Source organism: Amblyraja radiata, chromosome 14, assembly GCF_010909765.2.
Source record: "Amblyraja radiata isolate CabotCenter1 chromosome 14, sAmbRad1.1.pri, whole genome shotgun sequence".
NCBI classification, from domain to species: domain Eukaryota; kingdom Metazoa; phylum Chordata; class Chondrichthyes; order Rajiformes; family Rajidae; genus Amblyraja; species Amblyraja radiata.
Genome location: NC_045969.1, coordinates 45522332 through 45540265, shown reverse-complemented (window position 1 = coordinate 45540265; position 17934 = coordinate 45522332). Strand labels below are relative to the sequence as shown.

At 42.7% G+C, this 17934-nt stretch overlaps 1 protein-coding gene across 1 annotated transcript in view; it reads left to right on the top strand.

Annotated features, from left to right (window-relative positions):
- Window positions 1-9831: 9831 nt before the first annotated feature.
- tmem47 (transmembrane protein 47) overlaps window positions 9832-17934 on the top strand; it is a 35357-nt gene continuing 27254 nt past the window's right edge. Inside the window, exon 1 of the mRNA XM_033033211.1 lies at window positions 9832-10305. Within this exon, the coding sequence (XP_032889102.1) occupies window positions 10086-10305 (220 nt within the window). The 5' untranslated portion in view covers window positions 9832-10085. The remainder of the gene's footprint in view (window positions 10306-17934) is intronic.

Sequence of the window (17934 nt, the reverse complement as noted above, 5' to 3'; positions counted from 1 at the left end):
TTAACCTTTGGAGTTAAAATATTTAAGTAGTAACTGGCCTTTGAGGAACAGATTGTTGGCTTGAAAAGCACATACACTCTCCCTAGCCCACCTGCATAAAAATAGGTAGGACTGAAACAAAATGGATTGAAATGTTATCTTTCTAATGCTTTTACATCCCACCCGATACAATCCCACACAATTTATGGTGTTAAAGTCTCTTCAATAAGCAAACATTTTATAATGGTAAAATCGTTTTTAAAAAGTTAAATCGTTCCAAAGTTCATTTATCTTTATCCACAATCTAATAACAGGATGAATGTCCTGTAATGACAAAATTTCAATAAATTCAGATTCAGCGGCGTGGAAAATGTCTTTCCAGTGGGTTATCCAACAGGAGATAATACCCCTTTCCCTGATTTGCCCCCTACACGGTTGTTGAATTTTTCCTCTTTATGTCATTATGTCAGGAGTCACAACAACAAGCATTGTGTCAATGTTTTAGAATGCAGAACTCTAATTCAATTGCTCACTTCAGAATAGAGAAAATACTTTGTCAGCATTTGGAAACTGCAAAACCCTATTTCAGTGTTTCAGCATTTATAATGAATACGTGTGTTAACATTTTAACCTTTCAGTGAGTCAATATTTAAAATGTAGACAATATCTCACAATAGCAAAGATCTATTGCAACAGAATAGTATTTACAAAGGAATGCAGTGTAATAGTAGAATCTATTTAAACAGTATAATATGTGCAATGAGAAATAGCGTTTATATTCTATAATGGCAAACTCTACCTTGTTAGCGATGGAATATGGTGTGTCAAACCATCTTTGGAATGTGATATTCATCTGAAGCCCTGTCTACTCTCTTAATCAAACATAAAATATCCTATAGTGTCATTTCAAAGTGAAGTTATGGAGACCATCCCTGGTGCCTGGCCAATGTTTAATCTGTTGTCAACATTATTAACCACAGCAATCCAGCCACAAGATTAACAGCAGAAGGGCATTCTGGGGGCAGCATGAGGTATAATTTAAAAATGTGATGCCATTCTTGTGAACATTTACAGCCTACAATAGAGCTAAACAATCCCACAATCAAAGGAAAAGATCAAAGCTTTGCTGTCTGACTAGTTTCGAGTGGGTGGACAGTTAAACAGCAAATGGAAGGATGAGGCCAAGAAAATGCCCATTCTCATTCATGGCAGGACCCAATGGGTTGAGTGCTAAAGACAAGGCTAAAGTGTTCAAAACCTTGTTCACCCAGAAGGATGCACATGCATTTAGATGGACAAGGGATGATTATGGATAGTCAGCATGGTTTTGTATGTGGGAGGTCATGTCTCACAAATCTGATTGAGTTTTTTGAAAATGTGACACAACAGGTTGATAATGGCAGAGCTGCAGATGTTGTATATATGGACTTCAGCACAGCATTCAACAAGGTTCCACATGGTAGGCTGCTTGCATGAAATCCAAGAAGAGATAGCTGAATGGATAGAAAATTGGCTTCATGCAAGGAAGCAGAGGGTGATGGTGAAAGATTGCTTCTTGGACTGGAGGCCTGTGACTAATGATGTGCCAAGGTTCGGTGCTGGGCCCATTACTATTTGTCATCTATATGAATGATTTGTATGAGTAGCAAATTTGAAGATGATACAAAAGTGGGTGGTATTGCAGATAGTGAAGATGGTTGTCAAAAATAGATGCAAGATCCAGGTGGATTGAGGAATGGTTGATGGAATTTAATACAGAGAAATGTGAGATGTTGCATTTTGGAAAGTCTAATGTGGGCAGGACGTACACGGTGAATGGTAGGACTCTGGAGCGGGTTGTAGAGCAGAGGGATCTAGGAGTGCAGGTACATAGTTCCTTAAAGGTGGCATCACAGGAAGATAGGGGGGTCAAAAGGGTTTTGGCCTTCATCAGGAATGATTGGGTAGATGCACAGAGTCTCTTGCCCAGAATAGGGGAATCGAGAACCAGAGGACATAGGTTTAAAGTGAAGGGGAAAAGATTTAATGGGAATCTAAGGGGTAACTTTTTCACACAAAGGGTGGTGGGTGTATCGAACGAGCTGCCAGAAGAGGTAGTTTAAGCAGGGACATTTGCAACATTTAAGAAACGATTAGACAGGTAACTGGATAGGACATGTTCAGAGAGGTATGGGCCAAACGCAAGCTGGTGGGACTAGTGCAGATTTTGGTCGGTGTGGGCAAGTTGGGCTGAAGGGCTGTTTCTACACTGTATGACCCTATCACTCTGTTAGTTCTAAATAGACAATTCATCCCAGTTTTCTCTGTTAATTTTCACCATCACAGACACTAATCTATCGCCTATTTGATTCATCCCACTTGATAATAAGCCATGCCTGACAGCACTACCAGCTGTACAGCAGTACAGAAGACCTGCACTCCAGCACTACCCACAGCTCTAGCTAAGCTGTTCCAATAACATTGCAACATTGGCAACCACCCATCAATGTACAAAATTATCCATTTATGTTCTGTTCATAAAAAATAAATGTGAACCAGTTAATTACTTTCCAATTAGTGTACTGTCAATCACTAACATAGTGATGAAAGGTGTCATCAACAATGCTATCAAGCAACCATTACAGACTCTGTGGGTCAGGTAGCATCTGTGGAGGGAAAAGGTCAGTTGATGATTGGATGATGACCCATCATCTAGAGGGGAGGTAGCCTGTGTTAAGACACAAAAAGCTGGAGTAACTCAGCGGGTCATACAGCATCTCTGGACAAAAGGAATAGGTGACGTTTCGTGACGGGACCCTGTCCGACCCGCTGAGTTACTCCAGCTTTTTGTGTCTATCTTCAGTTTAAACCAGTGGCTGGAGGTCCTTCCTACACATTTAGCCTGTTAAGAGGGCTGGGGTGAAGGGTGGAGCGAGAATGACAAATACAGGTGAGCAGCGATTGATTGGCAAATAAGAGTGAAGTGAATGAGGGAAAGGTGGAGATAGCAACAGAGGCTGGAAGATGATGAGTGGACAACAAAAGGCTGCAAATTCTGGAATCTGTTAGGAAAGAAAGGTGAAGAATGGAACTGGAATGAAACGGAATGGAACGGGATATGGAAAGGTGATGGCCGATGGGAATAAAAGAGGGAGTGGGTGGATGAACAATGATGGGGAAGGGAATTCAATGGGAGCAGTAAGGGGAGGGCGGAGTGGTAAAGTGAAATTGTGATAAAGGGTGGTGGGGGATAAGGTGGGAAGATGGGCATGTGAGAAGACTAGGGTAGATAGAAGGAGGGAGATAGGGAGAGAGGGGTGAAGGTTACCTGAAATTAAAGAATTCAATGTTTATGATGTCAGGTCAGGTTCCTCTAGTTTGTGTTTGGCCTTAACCTGCTAGTGGAGAAGGCCAAGGCTAGACAAGTTAGTGTGGGAATGGGAATTAAAATAATTGACAAACAGGAGATTCAGGTGGACATGTGGATCAAATACATGTGTTTGGCAAAGCAATGGCCTAGTTTGCATTTGAACTCAGTGATGTAGAGGAACCCACATTGAGAGCACCAAATGCAATATATGAGGTTGGAGGAGGTGCAGGTGAATCTCTGTCACAGCTGGAAGGGCTCTTCAGGTCCCTGGATGAATGTGTGGGAGGACGTGTAGGGACAGAGGTAATATCGCCAATAGTGCTTGGGGAAGGAGAGAGATGGATAAGGAAGGATGAGTGAACCAAAGAGTCATGGCAAAAATGTTCCCTGCAGAAAGCAGAAAAGGTCAGGGAGATGATGAAGGGAGCATGTTGCAGCTGGCAGAAATAGCAAAGAAATCATGTTTCTGAGAAAGACATCTGTTTCTTTCCTGTAACGTGTAGAAGAAATGATGGTCTTTCACTAATAATTAAAGTATAGAATTCCCAAGATTCTGCCTTCACAATAATGTAACCCAATTATTGATTAAACTGTTCAGAAATTATTTTTCACATACATAGCTGAGGCTTCAACCAATTGCAAGCCCATCTGCTCGATAGTGTAATGTTATTGATGTGCTCCATTTTGCCTGTTAAACTGATCAATTTGCTATTAGACTTCAATCAAAGATTGATGCCAATATCTGTTAATTCTGATGCAAGTTGCATTAACATTGGTCAGATTGTAATAAACATTTTAAATATATAGATTTGCAATTATCAATTTCACAAAATACAGCTTTCAAATATTTTTGAAACGGCACCAAATGAACACACTAAAAAGGCATCTTGGAGACACAGAGAAGATTAACTTTACTACTGAAGCAATTCTAATGGTTCCTTCATGTATTTATTTATAGCACAGTGGTGTTCATAAATACTGATTGGTGATTACCAGTGATTGTTGAAATAAAAACAAAAAATATTGGAAGCACTAAGCAGGGCAGGCAGAATCTGTGGAAGGTGACAGTTAATGTTTCAAGTCAAAGACCTTTTGACATATTGGGAAAAATGGAAAAGCAGGTCAGTTTTAAATTAAAGAGAAGATTGGGTGCAGGATAGTACAAATTGAATGCCTGTGAAAGGTGAGGCCATAGGGATCAAATTGAGTGTGATAAGACAGAGTTCGGTGGGCCGAATGGCCTGTTTCCACACTGTACCTCGAAACGAAACTAATGCAGCCAAAGAAGTGTAAAATGTTGCAAAATGTTGGGCAGCCTGACATGCCCAGCAGGTTGGGCTGTGCGAGTGAAGAGAGAAAAACTGAACCAAAGTTAGAGATGAAAGAAAAACTGAGCCAAAGTTAGAGATGAAAGACTTATCCGAACAGGTAGCACGGCAGAAATACCAGTTCGGACACCGGCACAGAAGGTGAGTTACTGGATGTTGTAGAATTCAATACTGGGTCTGCAAGGCTTCAGTATGGCCAGATGGAAGATGATGTGTCATTTCCCAAACTTGCATTGTGCTTCAGTGCATCGATAGAGGAGGTCAGAGACAGAGACAGATGGGTCAGAGTGGGAGTGGTATGGAGAGTTAGAGTAGCAGGTAGCATGGAGCTGATGGTCACCTCTGCAGACTAAACACTGCTCCTGTTCAAATCAGATTATCCTAGCGATAGGATTTTAATGTCAAACCAATCCAAAAGAAACATAATTTAACACACTCATTCATAAAGCTACTACAGTATCGTTAAACATATTTAATGTTTATTTTGTAATGCAAACTATAAAAACTGCAAATGCTCAAACAGCTTCTATACAGAGAGAAAGAGTTAATGTTTCAGGTCAATAACCTTTCACAACTGTGCTAGCGCACATTGCAAGCTCTGCTGTCACAGCAGACACGTCATCCAAATTGAAAGACATAAACTAACATGTTTGCCTCTCCACTGTTTAAGAAGGTGGTATAAAATGGGCAAAATCACCTACAAAGTAAGTGGTGAACAAATGCAGCTAAACATTCAATCCCTGAAGGGTAGAGTGTTGCTTACTCTGTCATTCAATCATGGCTGATATCTATCCCTCCTAACCCCATTCTCCTGACTTCTCCCCATAACCTCTGATACCTATACTAATCAAGAATCTATTTATTTCTGCTTTAAAAATATCCACTAACTTGGCCTCCGCCCAGCCTTCTGTGGCGAATTCCACAGATTCACCACCCTCTGACTTAATACATTTCTCCTCATCTCCTTCCTAAAAGAACATCCATTAATTCTGAGGTTATGACCTCTAGTCCTAGACTCTCCGACTAGTTGAAACATGTTCACAGAAGGTGCTCCACATCCTCTCTATCCAAGCCTTTACTATTCTGTATATTTCAATAAGGTCCCCCCTCATTCTTCTAAACTCCAGCGAGTACAGGCCCAGTACCGACAAACGCTCATCATAGGTTAACCAACTCGTTCCTGGGATCATTCTTGTAAACCTTCTCTGAACCCTCTCCAGAGCCAACACATCCTTCCTCAGATATGGTGCCCAAAATTGCTCACAATATTCCAAATGAGGCTTTACTAGCACCTTATAGAGCAGGGGTCGGCAACCTTGGTCTGCATGTTTGTGAGCGGATGGCGGGCCACATCTATCACGTGTACACAAGGATCCTGCCCCCATCCCGCCCCGGATGGCTGGCATCAAATCACATGTTCACAGAAAGTAGACAAAAATGCTGTAGAAACTCAGCGGGTGAGGCAGCCACATGCAATCCTTGCAGGTCTCACCCGCTGAGTTTCTCCAGCACTTTTGTCTAACTTCGATTTTTCTAGCATCTGCAGTTAATTCTTAAACGTGTTCAGAGAAGGTGCGCGGCCGTGCGGTACAGCCAGAGCTCAGCCGCGCTCGGGGAGCGGCTGTTTGGGGCGCTCAGTCGCTGCTCGGGGCGCCCGGCCGCTGCTCGGGGCGCTCGGCGGGCCGGATGATTACGGTGGAAAAAATCCGCCTGTGGGCCGGATGATTTTGAGTTACGGGCCGCATTCGGCCCGGGGGCCGTAGGTTGCCAACCCCTGTTATAGAGCCTCAGCATTACATCTCTGTTTTTGTATACAAGCCCTTTTGAAATAAATGCTAGCGTTGAGTTTGCTTTCTTTACTACCGATTTGACTTGCAGATTAACTTTTTGGGAATCCTGCACCAGCACACACAATGCCTCTTGCATCTATGATTCCTGGATTTTCTTCCCATTTAGAAAATAGTCTATGCCTTTATTCCTCCCACCAAAATGCGTGACTCCACACTTTGCTACGCTATATCCCATCTGCCACTTCTCTGCCCACTCTCTCAATCTATCCAAGTCCTTCTGCAGAGTCCCTGCTTTCTCTACACTACCTGCCCTTCCACCTATTTTCGTATCATCGGCAAACTTGGCCACAAAGCCTTCTATCCCCTCGCTCAAATCATTAATATACAGTATTCTAGTATATCATTAGTGTATCCGCATATATCTCACACCTATTTCAACTAAACTCCAATAAGGAAGGAGCAACATGCTTTCAGAGCAATGCAACCAGTAGTGGAAACATTGCTTTATGTTCAATGTCACAAGGGATGGAAGAATGGCTTGCATGTTTCCTCTTGTGCAGGGTGCATAGAAACAAGGAATCACCCTTTGGTCTGGCATGCTGCCTCAGAAATAAAGGTCACAGTTGACTTTTGCAGGATGAATAGTTAGGGATAATCAAGAATAATGCCAAGTGTGGGGAGTGTGGTTTTGTTTTTGCTTTTGCTTGCAGACCTCGTGATCATTCAGGGAGTGAATTTTCTTGCAGCTTCTCTACACCTTTACATTCTTGTGTGGTGTCTTCAAAATGGTATGGGTGTTGTTATGAAGCCCTAGCATCACTGGGAAACTTGTGGCCTTTGACAATCTGTGGCCCTTGCGCTGCCAACAGCTCTCCAACCAGGGGGAAGAAGTTGAATCTGTATGTTTTTGGTATGTGTGTCAGTAGGGCAAGTAAATGCATGCTTTCATAAGCAGACTGAAGATTCACCGCAGAACCGGGATCAGAAATGGTTAATTAAAACATTGCAAAACAATGTTAAATCACGTGTAGAGATGAAACATAGAGGGAGAGAATGACTGATTTCAAAAAACAAATGATAAAGTATGAAAAATAACCTTTTACTAGGTGAACAACTATCAATAACAATGGAAGGAATGGTATTACCTGGCTGTTAAAGTCATTTTTCAGTGCACTAGAGGTGGTAATTAAGGCTCACAATATATTGGAAGAGTATTAGGGTCGATTAACTCCATCATCCGCAGACCACAGTCTGTTCAAATTGGCAGAAATACTTCATCCTCAGTAACAATCAGTATGTGAGCCCCTCAAGGCTACGTGCTCAGCCCCCTGCTTTACTCACTCTATACCCATGGCTGTGTAGCCGGGCATAGTGCGAACTCCATCATCAAGTTCACCGATGACACCACTGTAGTTGGGCAAATTACAGATGGAGTCTATACTCTATAGAAATGAGATCGACCGATTGACCAAATAGTGCCAGCACAATAACCTGGATCTCAACATCAGTAAAACCACATAACTGATTGTGGACTTTGGAAGGGGAAGGATGAGGACCCACAATCCTGTTTATATCAATGGGACGATGGTGGAGAGGGTCAAAAACGTTGAATTCCTGGGCGTGCATATTTCCAAAGATCTTTCCTGGAAACAGCACACTGATGCAATTATAAAGAAGGCACATCAGCGCCTCTACTTCCTGAGAAGATTACGGAGATTCTGTATGTCAAAGACTATTCTCTTGAACATCTACAGGTGCACAGTAGAGAGCATGCTGACTGGTTGCAACGTGGCCTGGTTCGGCAACTTGAACCTCCAAGAGCGAAAAAGACTGCAAAAAGTTGTGACCACTGCCCAGTCCATCATCGGCTCTGACCGCCCCACCATTGAAGGGATCTATCAAAGTCGCTGCTTCAGAAAGGCAGCCAGCATCATCAAAGACCCACACCATTCTGGCCACACACTCATTTCACCATTGCCATCGGGAAGAAGGTACAGGAGCCTGAAAACTGTCATGTCCAGGTTCAGGAACAGCTTCTTCCCGACAGCCATCAGGCTATTAAACAAGACAACAAATAAGCTCTGAACTACAACAGACTATTATTATTATTATTGCACTATATTTATTTAATTATTGAGTATGTGTGCATGTGCATATATACACACTGAACTTTTATTCTCCTGTTATGTACTATATTTACATATTCTGTTGTGCTGCAGCAAGTAAGAATCTCATTGTCCTATCTGGGACACATGACAATAAAACACTCTTGACTCTTGACTTGACTCTTGATTAAATTTTACAGGCAAGTTTAGTCTGCATTATAATGTCAGTACAGGAATTTTGCATCAGTCAAAGTGTGGAAAAGATTTCCAGATGGTGAGTTCTCATGTCCACTCAACCTCCACAGGAATGACACATCTCAGAAATAACGTACAGATTGATGAAAAAAATATTGCACCTTCCCTTTACACATTTGCACCATTAGCCAGCACAACATCTAATCCTAATTTTAAAAAGCCCAAATCTTTTGTCTTGTACTTGAAAGTACATTTACAATATAGATACAAAAGAGCAAAATTGCTTGTCTATTAATAGACGTGCTTCAGATGTTATTTCAAAAACATGCCGAACATTCACTGGAGCCATTTGCTTTGAAACGATAAAGAGTTAGAAAAAGATGCTTTGGTTAACATTCATCTTTCAACTGTATCTACTCAGGGATTAACAAGAAAGGAAAAAGGATTTATTGTGCCTTAGAGAATCTCAGCCATGGGCTCCATGCCAATCAGGAACCAACTTGCTGAGTAAACATTTTTTTTAAATATATCAGTATGGTATTAATTTTAATGATTTCCTAATTTTTCTCTTTCCCATAAATCTCCGTCCTGAAAACGGATGGTTTCCAAAGACCATATCCCAGGAACCCATGAAGAAGATTGCACACATCCTAACATAGTTGAAAAGTTCAACAAATCAACTTTTTCATGCCTGCTTTTTGCTTAGTTGGTTTAAAGGGTAGAAAGAGAAGGTCGATTTCTACGTAAAGGCATTAAAATCAGTGGGTGTCCACAAGCAGAATTCAACATCACTGAGCATGAATCCTGAAAGGTGGCACCAAACTTGAGAATTAACAGTGGGCGAGGGGGAGGCATTGGGGTGAGAAGATGATTTGGAGGAAGGCATGGTGGTGGAGCGATGGCTGGGAGGGTGATCACAAGGCGTTGGGTGCAGAGGATGACTTTGGATGGCATGTTTGAAACCAAGGGGGTGATTGAAGGAAAGGAGGCAGAGGGGCATGTCTGTGAGAGTGACCTGGTGGAGGACGATCACTGGCGGGGAGGGTACTTCCCAGAGCCATGTTGGGGAAGAGGCGTCAGGGCCAGAGGGTGGGACGGGGGAGGTGTTGACGTTCAGCGCCTTCCCACCAAGAAGCTGACTCACACGGTGACTGCAGAAAGTCCGAGAGATTTTGTGAGAGAGGTGGAGAAAAGCGAGCAAGGGAGGGAAAGAGAAAGAGAGAGAGAGAGAGAGAGAGAGAGAGGGGTTGAGACGAGCGGGACGGACTGACTGACGGAGTGAAGCGCCAGCCAGAGGCGGGAGCGTGCACTTTGGACCAGCCCGGGCGCCGGCAACACCATGTCCACGACGGAGGAGAGCCGAGTGACGGCGGTGACTCCGCTCAAACTGACCGGCTTGGTGTGCGTGGTCATTTCGCTCTGCCTGGACGTGGTGGCCTTACTGAGTCCCGCCTGGGTCACCGCCGACGGCCACTTCTCCCTCTCCCTGTGGCTGAGGTGTTTCCGAGCCAGCCCGCTCCCCGACGCCGACTGGCACTGCAAGTGGGCGCTGGACAGCGGTAAGCAGCGCGTCTCCCTCCCTCCCTCCCTCCTTCTGCCGGGGGACAGCAGGGGGGAGCCGGGGTCCCGGGAGGGGAGGGGAGGGGAGGGGAGGGGAGGGTGGGGGTCTGTGTCTGTCACCGGCTGGACGATCAACAGCGAATTTCTAACGGGTTTGGAGAGCGGCCGAAATGTTGCAGGAACTGAGAGGCGGATTGGACATTCGGGAACTAATTCGCGAACAACTGCGTGCAACAGAATACTCACTGGGCTGCGAGGAGGCAGATAAATAAATAGCTTTGCAGGGACCGGACATAAACAACTGAATCGGTGCCAGGCGGAGTTGAGTTGGGGCAGATTTCACAACCAGAAAGGAATGGTGTACAGGCGCTTCGAGCAGTTGGCGAGAACTCTTCGCTAGAAACATTAACCGTTAGAATTATTACCCAAAGGACGCTCTGAGGAGGAACTGTACGCAGGCAATGCAAATAATAGGCTCGTGTTGTGTTGTTGGCAGAAACCCTGACTTCTGCAGTTAACAGCGGAGAAACACAGGGCTGTGGAGGCAGGAGCAGACAGCATGGGGATTGCTGCATGTTGACAAACAGGCTCTGAACTCAAAGAATCGGAGACACTCGCTGTGACAGAAGCATCCGCTGGCATTCGGTTCGGAAACATTGTTGATTTCAAATATATTTCAACTTGTTAGATATTGGCAGCGAGAAGCGTCACTTGGACAGTTGTACATGGCACGCTATTTACAGGCAATATTGCAAACAAGTAAAATGCCGTTAGCTTCGAAAGAAAACAGATTGAATCAAAACAGGAATTAGACAGGAAGAGATGTTGCCCACCGATGGACAAATAAGGAGAAATGAGTACATTGACAGGTCGATATAATTAGACAGGTGTTAAGAAATTACAGACTGACATAATGTGGTCTTGAGATGGAAGAATCGTGGTGACAGTTGTATTCAGGGCAGCGTGCCAACAGACCAAAGGGAAAAATATTGATAATAATAATGGAAAATGCCGGAAGCACCCAGCAGGTCCGGCAGCAACTGAGGAAAGAGAAATAGTTAACGTTTCAGGAGTGGGACTTTTATTTTCAGTTAAGCATATATTATGTCTTATAGCAATCAATAAGTGTCTAATAAAATGTGGAAATTACTAAATACAATAAAGAGTTAGAGTAAACAAGTATACATACAAGCATACTCTCATAAACATTGTATTAACGCCACAGCTGCGCAGATGTGAAATTTAACACTGGCCGTAGACATATCTGGGTAGAGAGTAGAGATTGAGGGGAAAGAAAAAGAAACAGGCAGATAACACGTAGACTGTGAATGGCTTGAATGCAGCAGTGAGATGGGGAATAATAGAGCACAGGGATTGGAAGGAATACTCAGAAAGAGCAAGGAGTGCACACTGCGTGACTTGAAGAATGTGAGAACAGAATAGGTGAGCAATGGAGACATCTAAAATGCACACTAAATTCAAAGTAGAGATTGAGAAAATGAGAATCGTGGAGTGAAATAGTGAGGACAAAGCAATAAAATAAAGAATAACTATTTTAGAGTTAGAGTAGAATAGAGACTGATGAAAAAACAGATAAGGCTGAAAACAGAACTGCCCCCCCCCCCCCCCCCAACCCCCCCCCCCCAAAAGGAGAAAGAGAAACAAAACAGTACGGCAAGGCTTATACTTACTGCTTTGGTAACTCAGTATGGTGTGAACTGGCCTGCTAAAATGGGCCTGGAACTGTAGGACATCAGAATGCAAAAGAGTTTGTTATTCTGCCACTTTTTCTTGAATTTCAACCTTAATCATCAAGACAAAAGTTCGACTATAAAAAATATTTTAACTTGTAAAGACGAAGGCTCTATATCGCTCATTTATATTTGTAGTTTGCAGGATAATAACAGCTTAAGAGAAATATAGAATGATTGACTGAAATTCAGCAAAAGAGAAAGCAAGAATGCTGAAACCAATTGCTAATAATCATTGCCGATTGTCGTTCATAACTAATCCACTGCTGCACTCTCTGTTTTACTTGCATATTTGATATGTATTTTAGATTTTATGTCCTTATGAAAGTGAATTGTCAGCTAGTCTCTGAAAATAAATTCTTCTTCAGAGGAATTCAATAACTGCTCTTTCTTCTGTTTTCATTTTCACTTTGCACAGATGTTTAATGAACTGCCTTCATCAACAGTTTTATTTGTAGCTATTCATTAATCAGAAGTAACAGATCAGCAGTAAAGGTCCCTCAGAAAAATGTCAATTCATTTTGCATTTGCATTGACCATTTACACTCCCCTGTTGTTTACAACCTCACCTCCTGGGTTTGCAGGCGTGAACAATTGTGAGGCCTCTGGACCTTTCCCAGGCTGTGCATCAGACAATGTGGAGTTTAGTTAGAGTGGTGCAGCTTGTGGTTTCCTAGGAGACTTGCCATCTAACTAGCTCTGTTTATTATTTGTATGAAGTCTCTTGTCTGATAATACAAGTCACATAATGCTCAACAATTGACAAGTTAATGGTGCCCATTTGTAAAATATGAATAATCCACATCTACTACATTAAAAAAAACATTCAATTGCTGGGGGAGTGAAAGGAAAACAGCGGCAGGATGATTTGCGACAAATGTTAACTAGCTGTAAGGAAGAAGAAAGCCGTTTGCATTCCCTTTTTCCCGATATTTACAGGTGTCTTCTTTTAAAGCAATAATTGAGCTGCTTTTCAAAGATATTCTTGTCATAGAGTCATAGAGTGATACAGTGTGGAAACAGGCCCTTCGGTCCAACTTGCCCACACCGGCTAACATGTCGCAGCTACACTAATCCCACCTGCCTGCATTTGGTCCATATCCCTCCAAACCTGTCCTACCCATCTACCTGTCTAACTGTTTCTTAAATGTTGGAATAGTCCCAGCCTCAACTACCTCCTCTGGTAGCTTGTTCCATACGCCCACCACCCCATGTGTGAAAAAGTTATCCCTCAGATTCCTATTAAATCTTTTCCCCTTCACCTTAAACCTATGTCCTCTTGCCTTTGATTCACCTACACTGGGCAAGAGACTGTGCATCTAGAGTCTCTTGTGTTGTGATGCTCCTCACACAGCAGTGTGGCTTATAAATAGAAATAATGCTTCATTATTCGAAGTGCCTCCAGACTGAAGTGAGCCAAGGTTATTGAACTCTTGCTAGAAGTCAGCTTCTGAATATGGTCCTTGGTCCTGACATTTTTGCTGTTATGTTTTGTGGGAAATGCCAAGTTTTATTTTGCTGAAATGATGTCCAGAAATAGTAAGTAGACAAAAAATGCTGGAGAAACTCAGCGGGTGAGGCAGCATCTATGGAGAGATGGAATAGGTGATGTTTCGGGTCGAGACCCTTCTTCAGACTGATGTCGGGGGGGGGGGGGGGGGGGGTGAGGGGGGGAAGAAAGGGAGGATGAGACAGTAGGACAGTGGGAGAACTGGGAAGGGGGAGGGGTAGGAGGGAAAAAGCAAGGGTAATCTGAAATTAGTGAAGTCAATGTTCATACCGCTGGGGTGTAAACTACCCAAGCGAAATATGAGGTGCTGTTCCTCCAATTTGCGCTGGGCCTCAATCTGACCTTTCCCCTCCTCCCAATCCCAATCTGACCTTTCTGTCCTGGGCCTCCTCTGACAATGGAGGAGGCCCAGGACAGAAAGGTCAGATTGGGATTGGGAGGGGGAGTTGAAGTGCTGGGCCACCAGGAGATCAGCTTGTTTAAGACGGACTGAGCGGAGGTGTTCAGCGAAACGATCACCAAGCCTGCGTATGGTCTCGCCGATATAGAGGAATTGACAGCTTGAACAGCTCCGTGCAGTAGACGAGGTTGGAGGAGGTTAAAACGTTCATTAAAAATTATATGTTCTTATATGTTTTCCTGCTGAGTTGTATTGGGATAGTGATTATAATAACATTAAATGTGGACACTGTGCTATACTGGGTCATAGTGTTTTGATCAATCGAGAACATTCCACAATTTAGGGAGGTTTCCTGTCTCTGGACATTCAGTGAGTTGAACTCAGTTTCCAGTAAGAGTTGTTATAGAACATAAATCTTTGAAATAATTTGGCACTGATTACTAGCCTCAGAGAGACACTGTGATAGAGATTGACAATAAAACATTCTTAATTGTGCAATGAAGAGTACTTCTCCATAGTTAGGCATTTTGATACATTGGACCTGAAGTTAGACTGCAGAATGCAAGTTAAATAAAGAGAGGCTTTTCAGACAAACAAGAGTGTACAGCTTTCTATTGGCAGGTATTATTCAGGTATGCCAGGAAGAACTTTAGGTTGTAATACCCACACCATTTCTGCAAAAATGGACAGATGCTCATTGGAATCACCAAAAATCAAATTTTCATTAAAATATCTTAATTTAGTCTATGTTATTGAGATTGTGGCATTGAAATAAGAAATATTACAATACAGTTTATTGTTGGGTCTGTGGGGCACATACAAATTATTGACTTAATGGGAATAACAGAAGAGAACAATAGACAATAGACAATAGGTACAGGAGTAGGCCATTCGGCCCTTCGAGCAAGCACCGCCATTCAACGTGATCATGGCTGATCATCCCCAATCAGTACCCCATTCCTGCCTTCTCCCCATATCCCCTGACTCCGCTATCTTTACGAGCCCTATCTAACTCTCTCTTGAAAGTATCCAGCGAACCGGCCTCCACCTGAGGCAGAGAATTCCACAGACTCACAACTCTCTGTGTGAAAAATCCGAAGGAGCAATAATCTAAAGATAGACATAAAAAGCTGGAGTAACTCAGTGGGTTTTGGATCGAAGTCCTTCTTGAGACCCAAAACGTCACCTATTCTTTTTCTCCAGTGATGCTGCCTGACCTGCTGAGTTACTCCAGCATTTTGTGTCTATTTTCAGTGTAAACCAGCATCTGCAGTTCCTTCCTACACACTTGACTCTGGAGACCTTGGGATGGGATTAGCAGTGAAATGTCATCATTCAAATTCTAAATACCTTTGAATAGGTGCCTGGCAGCTGTGATGTGATAAGATGGATAGAAAGATCCAGCTGACTCAAACTGATCCATTAAAGCATGCCCATTTAGGGACAACTGTTGCTAAGCTTTTACTATCTAGCTGAGCTTTCAAACAATGAAGGCAAATGTAACTTCTGTATAATGAATGCATTGAGAATAACAGATACAGAATTGTATTATGACAATGATATGGTCTGGAAGATATTGGTCTTTGTTGAGGTCACAAAGTTTATGTAAGGAGTCCCAGGAGAACCATCCACTGTGCTCATGAACATTTTGCCCATATTTCTCCTTGGAAACATTGCTTACGGCAGCTGTACAGAGGGTTACAGTGAGTTTTATCCAGTGATTAACAGAGATACAGCAGAGATAATTTCAAGGAGATAAAGACTTTTTAGCAGTTGCGAGCACAGGGCTCCTTAAAGAGAAGGAATGATGTTAGTGAGATAGCCCACAGAAACATACATTGTCTGGTGAGGCCTGATTCAGTTGAAAATAAAACTAGCCCAGCATAGGGCTAATTAGTCCCCAAAAATACGTGTGTTAATAAAGATTAATTAAAACTTGCTTTCTTGGACGCAGGTTTGACATTTAATTCCATTTAGCTCCCAGCATTTACTTCTGTCATTGTCGACTGTTCCTATTTTTGAATGTTAGCTGTTCATTGCTTTTTCTCACAATTGTTGCTGTGAGCAATTTTGTATGGGTGTGGGCTGTAATTCCTGTGGCTTGACGATTTAATTCAGCAAGGCAAGTTTGCAAGGGTTAACAGATGCAGGTGAAATGATGCCTGAAGATTTAATCCTTCTAAAGCCACTGCCTTGGGAGTTGTACTTACAGACCATGGTAATCTTAAATTGGCATGGCAAAAAAAGAGCTGTCTTTGCTGTCTTTTACCTCGTAAGAGACGTTCTTACTGAGCTGCGCCATATGTTTCCGATTGACCCAGCAGATAGCTGCTTGAACAAGGAAGTGTCCTCCCTTGAATATAAAAATCATCAATGCAATGAGGTTATATGGCACTGCATTCGTCCATGCCCCAGCAGAAAACGTGACAGATCACCTGCTGTGCACAACAGTATGCCGCGCAGTGTCAGGCCAATGACAGATGCTTTGTTCTGAACCAGCGACACACTTATCACTTCTCCTGTGAAAATGTGGCATATGTTGAAGGAGAAATAAGGGCAAAATGTTCCTGAGTACGGTGGATGGTACCCCTGGGACTCCTCACACAAACCTTGTGACCTCTATGAACACCAACGTTTCCAGATTGTTATCATTGTCATAATACAATTCAGTATCTGTTATTCTCAATGCTTTCATAATGCAGAAGTGACATTTGCCTTCACTGTTTGAAAGCTCAGCTAGATTGTAAAAGCTCAGCAACAGTTGTCCCGAAACGGGCTTGTTTGAATGGATCAGTTTGAGTCAGCTGGATCTTTCTATCCATCTTATCACATCACAGCTGCCAGGCACCTATTCAAAGGTATTTAGAATTTGGATGATGATATTTCACTGCCAACCCCATCCCAAGGTCTCCAGAGTCAAGTGTGTAGGAAGGAACTGCAGATGCTGGTTTACACTGAAGATAGACACAAAATGCTGGGGAACTCAGCGGGCCAGGCAGCATCTCTGTAGAGAAGGAATGGTTGGTGTTTCAGGGTGAGAAGGGTCTCGACCCGAAACGTCACCCAGCATATTTGTGTCTCTTTCTCTCTAAAGTCAAACCTGTCATGTTTGCAGGGACAAAAATATCAGTAACCCCAATTACAGTATTAGAAGAGTCCTCATTAAGATAAGGCTACTCTGAAATTGTATGTAAGACAGACATTTACTCTGTATTGGATTTCTTTAGAAAGTAAGGAATTATTGAAATAAAATGCGGTGCTCACAATTATGCTCATTATGTCTTATTGAAACATAACACTGTCGTAATGTAGGAAACCTGGCAGTAATTTTGAATAAAACAAGTTCCCACAAAGGACATTGCACCAATGACCAAAGTAGCAGTATTGATTAACAGATAAATATTAGCCACAACGCCTCCTTTTATTCAAAATAAAGCAATGGAATGTTTTGTGACCATTTAAATGAGTGTAATGAGGTACTGGTTGTCTATCCAATAGAGTCATAGAGTCCTACACTGTGGAAACAGGCCTTTTGGCCCAACTTGCCCACAACATGTCCCATCTACACCAGTCCTGCCTGCCTGCATTTGGCCCGTCTCCCTCTAAACCTGTCCTTTCCAAGTACCTGTCTAAGGATCTGAAAGATAGCACCTCCAATGGTATAGCAGTCTATCCGTACTGTTCTGAAATGCTAGCCTAGATAGTTACATCTTGAGCCCGTAACTCCTTGGGGCAGAGAAGTGATACACATTCATCGATGGGAGTTGTGGCATGTTCAAGCTGCTCCAAAGGATGTCATGAGAATCTTTTGTTCTTCAATCAATTGTCTTCTGAAGTTAAGCCAACTAAGATATTGATCCATTGATCCATGAATCAATTTAAGAAAGGTGTCTGGTTGGAATTATTGGCAAAGACATCACTTTTCCTTGCTCTTCCTTATTTTTAATCTTGGACTTGGACTTCTTCC